At 55.1% G+C, this 9,231-nt stretch overlaps 1 protein-coding gene across 1 annotated transcript in view; it reads left to right on the plus strand.

Moving 5' to 3' along the window:
• The window catches only part of SMAD7 (SMAD family member 7), a 26,117-nt gene continuing 16,898 nt past the window's right edge, over positions 13-9,231 (plus strand). The window contains exons 1-3 of the mRNA XM_021381064.1: positions 13-1,094; positions 3,272-3,325; positions 8,150-8,224. Coding sequence (XP_021236739.1) covers positions 596-1,094; positions 3,272-3,325; positions 8,150-8,224 — 628 coding nt within the window. The 5' untranslated portion in view covers positions 13-595. The remainder of the gene's footprint in view (positions 1,095-3,271; positions 3,326-8,149; positions 8,225-9,231) is intronic.

Genomic DNA, 9,231 nt, shown 5'->3' on the forward strand with positions numbered 1-9,231 from the left:
GCGCTTCCCCCCCCACTTTTTTTTCTTTTCACCTCGCGCAGCGCGGGCAACCCTTGCGCTGCTCGCTCCTCGCTCCCCCACCCAACCAAAGCGCTGTGAAACTGCGCTGCTTTCTACCATTTTCCTTTTTCTTTTTCCCCCTCTTTTTCCTCTCCTTCTAGTGAAGGAGAGCGGCACCCCCGAGCTCTCCCCTTACTTCCCCGCTTTTTTTTCATTTCACTTCGCAGCGCGGTCACCCCTTGCGCTGCCCACCCTCCCCCCCTCCCAAGGAAAGCGCTGTAAAACTGCGCTGATTTCTGTCACTTTTATTTTTTTCCACTTTTATCTTTTTCTTTTTTAAAAGGCGAGCAGCACCCTCCCACCGAGCGCTTTCCCCCCCGCTTTTTTTTCTTTTCACCTCGCGCAGCGCGAGCACTCCTCACGCTGCGCACCGCCCCCCCCCGCCATCAAAGCGCGGAGCCTGGCGCATGCCCCAGCCCGGCCGGGCCCCCCCCCCGTTCGCCGCTGCCCCCCGCCTCGCCCCGGCTGCCGGCCCCTTCATGCTCGGCGCACGCCATGCCCGTGCCGTAGCCGGGGGCCCCTCCTCACGTCCCGCATGTTCAGGACCAAACGCTCGCTCCTCGTCCGACGGCTCTGGCGGAGCCGCGCACCCGGCGGCGGAGAGGAGGAGACGGGCGACGGCGGAGCGCCGGCCGAGCCGCGGCCCCACTCATGCGGCGGGGGGGGCCGGGGGTGCTGCCCGGCCAAACCCCCCCGCGGGGGCGGCCGGGGGGCGGCGGAGGGCGAGTTGAAGGCGCTGACCCACGCCGTCCTGAAGCGCTGCAAGGAGCGGCAGCTGGAGGGGCTGCTGCGCGCCGTCGAGTCCCGCGGGGCGGCCCGCACCCCCTGCGTGCTGCTGCCGGCGCGCGGCGAGGCGCGGTTGGGCGCGCAGCGGGACGCGCTGCCCGCGCTGCTGTGCCGGGTGTTCCGCTGGCCCGAGCTGCGGCACGGCGCGCCCCTCAAGCGGCTCCGCGGCTGCTGCCAGGCCGACGGCGCGGCGCCCACCGAGCTCGTCTGCTGCAACCCGCACCACCTCAGCCGCCTCTGCGAGCTCGGTACGGGGCGGTGGGGGGTGATGTGGGGATGGGGTGAGGATGGGGATGGAGGTGGTCGTGATACGGGGTGGGGATGGAGGTCGTGGTGGGGATCGAGTGTGTCGTAGGGATGGGGTGTCATGGGGTGGGAATGGAGGTGGTGAATTGGGGTGGGGATGGAGGTCGTGGTGGGGATGGAGTATGTCCTGGGGATGGGGTTAGGGATGGAGGTGACAGTGATGTGGGGATGGGGTATGGCCTGGGGCTGGGGCTGGGGGTAACGAGCTGGAGATGGAGTGTGATGGGGTGGGGATGGGGATGGAGATAGTGGTAAGGATGGGACTGGAGATAGTGGTGGGGATGGCATATGTCCTAGGGATGGGGATGGAGGTAGCAATATGGGGCTGAAGCTGGGGTATGTTCTAGGCATGGGATATGTCCTAGGAATGGGGATGGAGGTAATGATATGGGGCTGGAGCTGGAATATGTCCTAGGGATGGGATATGTCCCAGGGATGGGCTATAATGGGAATGGGGATGGGACTGGAGGTAGAAATATGGGGCTGGGGTATGTTGGGGCTGGAGGTAGAGACACGGGGCTGGGATATGATGGGGCTCTGACTGGGGCTGGGGTATGGTGTGGGGCTGAAGGTGGCAGTGATACGGGGATGGGCTGTGGCCTGGGGGTGGGGATGGAGGTAGTGGGATGGGGTCAGGAATGAGCTATGGCCTGGGGCTGGGGCTGGAGGTAGTGATACGGGGATGGGGGTGAGTTATAGCCTGGGGCTGGGGTATGGGGTTGGAAGTAGGGATATGGGGATGGGTATGGTCTGGGAATGGGGGTGGAGGTACTGATACGGGGATGGGGTCAGGGATGGGGCTGGGGTGTAGGGATGAGGGTAGGGGATGTGGATAAGGGTCAGGCATGGATGTGAGGATGGGGTCAGGGATGGGGATGGGGTTGCAGATGGAGGTGGGGACGGGGTCAGAGATGGCTGCGGGGATGAGGACGTGGGGGTAGAGATGCAACCAACTTTTTCTTTCCCTTTAAAAACACTGTATCAATAATATTTCTCTGCCCCTTTAAAACTTTGAGGCATGGGGATATGGGAAGGTGTTGGGGAAGGGGGACGCAGACAGCTTGTTCCCCCCAAATAATGATAGTAGTAGTAATATAATTATGTAAAAAATCTCTAAAACTTTGAAATGTGGGAGTGGGGAAGCAGCCAACTTTTTCCTCCTAAAAAAAAAAAAAAAAAAAACCCAACGTAAGAATAATAAAATCCTCAATCCCCCACAAACCTGAGGATGTGAGAACGGGATTGTGGATGGAGGTGGGGATGTAGGAACGTGGTGGGAATGCAGGCCAACATTTTCCCCCTAAAAACCCAGGAGAAACGATAATTCTTTAGCCCCCAAGCTTGTAGATGTGGGGTTGGAGGTGGGGATGTGGGGATGAGGATGCAACCAACTTATGCCCTCCCGAAGACCCGGTAAAAATAACAGTTCTCGACCCCCAAAACCTTGGGGACGTGGGAGTCGGCTGGGGTTCTTAGGATCGTAGAAGGGTTTGCGTTGGAGGGGACCTTTAAGGTCAAGTCGTTCCAACCCGCTGCTGCAGGCAGGGATGGAACCAACTTTTTTTAAAAAAAACAAAAATAAAAATAAATAACCCTTAACACGGCCCCCGTCCCCCCAGTAAATAGATAAATAAATAAATAAAACCCAACAAAACTTGGGGTGTGGGAGCGGGGCCAGGGATCTGGGGAAGGAGACGGAGATGTATGAACCGGGTCAGGAATGCAGCCACCACCCCCGATCCCTCCTTCCCTCCCCCCCCCCCAAACAAAAAAAAAAACCCTAATTCCCAGCCCCCCCACCCCCGCGGTGTGGGGCTGTGGGGATGGGGTGGGCCTCCCCAACCTCCGAACTCTTCGCAATTCACCTTTATTTTATTTTTTTCCACCCTTTTCGGTGCCGCCCCCCCCCCCCGGCCCCGCGCCCCCCGCAGACGCGCGGCAGCGCCGGCGCCAGCGCCGCTTTGTTTACCCGACGGCCGCCCCGTCCCGTCCCGTCCCGTCCCGCCCGGCGCAGCGCCGGGAATGCCGCTATCGCAGCGCCTATCGCCTATCGCCTATCGCTCTGTTTGTTCTTTCTCATGGCGCGGCTTTCATTCTCTCGGCGCTTTTCTCGTTGCAGAGTCGCCCCCTCCGCCCTACTCCAGATATCCCATGGATTTCCTCAAGCCGACGGGTGAGTGCGGCTCCGGTGTGTGCCGTGGAATGGGGGGGGGAGGGGTGGAAGGGGTGGAAATGGGTTAAAATGGGGGGAAAGCGGGTTGAAAGTGGGGGGAAATGGGGTGAAAATGGGGATAAACGGGTTAAAAATGGGGAAAACGGGTGAAAAGAATGGAGGAAAGTGGGTTAAACATGGGGATAAATAGGTTTTAAATAGGGAAAACTGATTAAAATGGGGGGAAATAGGAAAAAAATAGGGATGAGCAGGTTTAAAATAGGGGAAAATGAAGAAAACTGATTAAAAATGGAGGGAAATGCGTCAAAATAGGGAAAGCTGGGTTAAAATGGGGATAAAAGGGTTAAAATGGGAAAAATGTGTTAAAAATTGGGAAAACTGGTTAAAATGGGGGGAAATTGGTAAGAAAAAACAGGGATAGCCAGGTTTAAATGGGTGAAAATTGGCTAAAAATGAAAACTGATTAAAAATGGGAGAAAATGGGTTAAAGGGGAAAAACTGGATTAAAAATGGGGATAAACTTATTGCAAATGGGGAAAACAGGTTAAACTAGGGAAAACTGGATTAAAAATGGGGGGAAACAGATTAAAATTGGTAATGAGAGAGTTAAAATGAGGAAAAACTGGTTAAAAATGGGGAAGTTGGATTAAAAGCGGGGATAAATGAGATAAAATGGGGGGAAAATGTTAAAAAAATGGGGATAGACAGGTTAAAATGGGGGAAATGGATTAAAAACAGAGAAAACGGATGAGGAATGGGGGAAAACAGCTTAAAATGGGGAAAAAAAGCGGGTTAAAAATGGGGAAAACTGATGAAAAATGGGGGAAAACGGGTCTAAAGTGGGGATGAACGGGTTAAAAATGGAGGGAAAAGAGGCATTTCTGGTGAAAAACGTGGGGAAGCCAGCGTTGCCTTTGTCACCAGGATGGCTTCGGGGCTGCTGTGGGACCTTGGCTGCCCCCCAAGCAGTGGGGCGGGAGGAATTTGGGATACGTGGTGATGGCTGTGGCTTGCAATGAGATGTGACACATGGGCTGGGGGAGGCGTGCGGGGCCTAATCCCATGCTGTCCGCTTGGGAAAATGAGGACGGGTCGTGGGGGAGCGTCAGGAAAACGGGGTTTTTGTAGGGCCGTGCGTCTGCGGGCTGTGGTTGGGTGCTGGGGTGACTGGGGAGCCCCGACTGGGGTTGGCAGCAGCAGTTCTGCGTCAGCTCTGCTTGGCAACGTGTGGGGCTGAGCGGGGGAGGGTGGGGAGTGGGGAGAGCCCGGGGAAAACCCATGCCCCCACATCCCCATGTCCCCGTGTGCCCACATCCCCACGGTGTCCTTGACGATGAGCGGGGCTGGCGCGCCGCTCAGTGCCCCCGTGGTGATGCCCCTTGGCGGAGCGATTGCAAGACGCGTTTTTTGGAGAGCGGCGCCGGGTTTTTGTTACGGTTTTGCTGACACTTTTTTAGGGTTTCTTGCCTTTTTTTTTTTTTTTTGCTTTTGGCCAGAAGAGCAGTTTCCCTGCAATCGCTGCTCTGCGCTTCCCTGCAATCACTGCTCTGCACTTCCCTGCAATCACTGCTCTGCACTTTTCGGGCCTGGCTGCTGGAGTCGGGATGAGCCCCATGGGAGTGACTGGAATTGGCCTTTTCATTTTCAATTGTTCTCTCAGAAAATGAATGGAGGAAGCCCCAGTGCCGCGGTGACCTGGGTCCCGTGGTGGGGTCCCATCCCGCCCCGTAGCGCCGCTGGGTTTTCCGCTCTGCAAGGGCCCTAGGAGCAGCGCAAAGCCGTGGGGAAGGGAGCGCTGCCGTTGGGTTGCAGAGCGTGGGATGTTTTGCTGTGGGGTGAAAAAAAACACGAGTGGATTCATGGAAGATGGGGTGGGGGGAGGCTCAGCATCCCTCACCCTGAGGTCTCTGGGATTTGTGGTTTTGGGACAAGGCGGTATGGTTTTGCCCGGATAAGGGGATGCTGCCCCTCGAAGTGTGTGGTGTTTGGGCTTGCTCCTTTGTAACCTTTGTTTCTCCCCATCCACGGGATGAAACGTGCTCTGCAGAGGGCTGTGCCCTGATGGGCAGAAGGGGTAATGCTGGGATCAGTCCATTAGCGGGGTTGAACTGTCCCGTCTGCCTCCGCCAGGGCCTCGCTCTCGGCAGCCCAGCAACATATTTATTCATTAGCAAGTGTTGACATAAGGTAGCAAAATGTGTGTAAACAGCGAAGCCGCAGAGCAGGAATGTGCCATTTCGAAAGGAAAAGTGATGCGGATCGGCCAATAGGAAGTGATTAACGCTGCCAATCGGAAGCGCGGCGGCAACTGGGTTACTCACCGAAAAGCCCTCTTTTTCTTTTTTCTTTTTTTTTTTTTTTTTTTCCCTTTTGAAAAAAAAAAGCCCATTTGGCAGTTGAACTGTGACCGCGGGGCGCGCGCGGAGCTCGTGGTGTGTGTCAGTGCAGGTGGCTGGGGCTTCCTCTGCAGCTCGGCTTGCACCGAGCCGTGGGATTTTGTGTCCCAGCATCTGTCCATCCCCGCAGTGCTTCCCACCTACACGTTGGGTCTTTTAGGGTTAGGTCAGTGCGCGGCAGTGGGACGGAGCAATGCTGTTGACCTGCTGCGTCTTTGGATGCAGCACGGGACCATGGGTTGGAGCGGTGCCTTCATTGGTCGTTGGATAATGGAATATTGGATCTCCACTGGGCATGGGAAAAAGCAGCATTGTGGAGGTGGGAACGTGCTCCCAGCATTTCTCCATCATAGAACCACTGAGGTTAGAAAGGCCTCAGAGGTCAGGTCTGGCCGTTTACCCAACCCCATCATGCTCGCTCAGTGAGGCTGGAAAGACCTCCAAGGTCATCGAGTCCAACCACGCCATGATAATGGTGGTGGAAATAGGGAGCTCTTTGTGCCCCGTGTGAACTGACATGGGTTCTGGTGGTGCTCTCCAGTGCGCTGCGGGGCTGCCACCTTCTTGGAGGTGGTGGGGGTTCTGAGGGGCTGTGTCACTGGCTTGAGGAGAGGAGGGCTGGGGCTGGTGTGTTGGGGTTGCTGGGGTGGAATTGGTCTTGGTACACTTCGGCTGTAGTCCATACACCTCAGGGTTGGTCTAGATGATCTCTTGTAACCCAGCCCGTTCTCTGCTTCTCTGTGGCTTTGCGTAGAAGAGCTGTGTTAGATGTGAGATGAGCAGTAGTGGCCCCAGGTAGTCCAAGCTGGTATTCTGTCCCATCCCTGTGCGGGACAGGAGCTGCTGAGGCATTGGCAGTGCCCTCCCATGGCATTGATGGGAGCTGAAGGTTGGGTAACCTCTAGGAAGGAGCTGGCACCTTGCAAGAGCGGGAGCTGAGAGCTGCAAAGCAGTGGTGAGGGGATGCTGTGCCTTTCCTCTGTGTGTTTGGTAGTGGTTTGGGAGGCTCCGGGTCTGCCTCATCAGGGGCCTGAGGGATGGTCCTACATGCGGGCCGCATCCATAACCCGAGCAGCTGAAGTTGTCTCAGAGACACAGCTCAGGGAATCTTCTGTCTGGGTTGGAAGGGGTTAAGTAAAAGAAAAAGGCAAATTTCTTAAAAGAACAGCAAACACTTCAAGGCATTTAGAGAGTGTATAGTGTACAGTGTTTCACAAGTAAGTCCATTTCCTGTCTCCTCTATTGTTTTCAATGTGATTAAGTGTATCCTGTTAAACTGTATATTCCTGTGAGGGCTGCGACTTCACTCTGATAAAAGGAGGTTATGCACACAGTGGTTTTTTTTTTCACTTCATTGAGATTTCAGGGATGAAGTCTGGAAAAGTGACTTATCGGTAGGAAGAGAGCTATCTGGGCTCTCTTGGTGGTGGCCCTCGCGTTGAGATAGAGCAGTGAGCAAAGGGATGTCGTTAGGGACGTCACCCTAATGAGGCCAGATTCCTCCAGCAACCTGCCAAAGGACTGGGTGATGTGTATGGGCCCTTCCAACCCAGTGTTTTGTGATTCTGTGATCTTTGAGGGCCCTTCCAACCCAACGTTTTGCCATGCTGTGATCTTACAGAGCCCTTCCAATCCAACGTTTTGTGATTCTGTGATCTTTGAGGGCCCTTCCAACCCAACGTTTTGCCATGCTGTGATCTTACAGAGCCCTTCCAATCCAACGTTTTGTGATTCTGTGATCTTTGAGGACCCTTCCAGCCCAACCATTCTAGGATTCTAGGAACCGGGGGTTTGTGTGAACTTTGTGGGTCTTTCTTCTTGCCTTCATCCCCTCTCAGGCATGGTGTTGCCTTGGGGTTGTGTTCACCATGACTGTGACCAAAAAGCTGTAGGAGCAGGGGACTGGTGTTGGCTGTTGTCTCCTGGAGCAGGGGGAGGAGATGCTTGTATGGCTAAGGATGGAGAGGTCCAAAAACCTGGGGATGGAGGTGTCCAAAACCCAAGCAGTGCAGCACAGGCTCAGACCGTTTGTGGCGGAAGAGCAGTGATGAGCCATTTCCCTTTCAGTTCCCACTTTGGCAAGCCCAGGTGGTGACTGCTTTGGTGCACAAAGCCACGATTTTGGCAGCTCCATCACAAGGACAGCCCCATGTCCTACCCTGGTGACTCAGATGGAGAGGTGGCCACCGGTCTGTCATTTGTTGCCGCTCTGTAATCAGCACGGGGCCAGTGATTGAGTGCTGTGCAGAGTCTAGATTGAGGTGATGAGTTAGGGTGGATGCCTCTTGATGAACTGCCGTGTCTGTGCAGCCAATTAGTAATCGCTTCCTGTTGAACGCTTCGGAATGTGCACGCTGCTTGCAGCTTTGCTTGGAGCCTGCAAAGTAATGCATGTACACTGATTCCTTCTTCTTTCTCTCTACTACAGCAGGTTGTCCAGACTCTGTGCCTTCCTCCACTGAAACAGGGGGAACTAATTGTCTAGCCCCTGGGGGGCTCTCAGGTAAGACATTTCTCCTTGACCGTACGCGGTTGTCTCCACCCATGTCCTGTTGAGTCCCTTGGCCAAGGGCTTCGGGTACACGTCTCGTTGGGAAAAGCATGCTCCGAAGGAGAATGTGGTGTAATTTCATGTGCAGAGGATGTGTTGAGATGCCAGGGAAAGCTGTCTGTCCCCAGAAGCTGGTGTTTCCTTTGGATTCCAGGCTCATGCCCCATTGATTGCAGAGTGAGGTGTGTCGGAACGCTGAACAGTGTTGGCGTTGCTTTGGTCGGGTGCGTGTATTTTCGGAGCAGTGTGGTGGTCCCTGGCAGGAGGGGGTGTTGTCCTTTGGCTGGCAGTGGTGGCACTGCTGTTCTCTCCCTGGGACAAGATCCGTACCTGGGCACTGCCTTGGGCTCTGCTCCTTGGGGTTCCGGCACTCAGTACTCCACGCGTCTTCACAGTGTGTTGAGTTTCTCTTGTTTCCCCATTTCCCACCTCCTTCAGCGTGCAGGTGCCATCACTCTCCGTGTTTTTTAGAATGGTTTCCCCAGCCCTCCTTGGCTTTTCCCAGTGTGCAAAACCCCCAGCGCCCCATTTCCCTCCCAGATCTGTGGTTGAACACTACGCATTGACGCTACCAGGATTAACTCAGTCGCACTGAGTGTCTGACGCCGCGTACCTGCATGCCCTCGCTGTGCTGGGAGGTGCTTCCTTTGTCGGGATGTCTCCCTGATCTATGCTGTGTGGGGCACTGATGCACCGCGTTGCCCTGAGATGGAATTCCAGAAATACGTCGGCTGCGCGCGCACGGGGCCGCGCCGGTTCCTCTCTCCAGGAACGGCGTTTGGTGTGGATGTCTTTAAGCCAGCCCTGTTTGTTTTTCTTCGGGTGTAATGTATACCCCGGCTGTTATTTGAGAGGGGAGCATATTGTTTGTCCAAGGGCCCTAATGAGAATTAATCAAATGGAGGGGGAGAGAGGGAACGCAGCGACTTGCCTTTTTTTTTTTTTTTTTTTTTTTTTTT

The sequence above is a fragment of the Numida meleagris genome, chromosome Z, assembly GCF_002078875.1.
Source record: "Numida meleagris isolate 19003 breed g44 Domestic line chromosome Z, NumMel1.0, whole genome shotgun sequence".
In the NCBI taxonomy this organism is placed as follows: Eukaryota; Metazoa; Chordata; class Aves; order Galliformes; family Numididae; genus Numida; species Numida meleagris.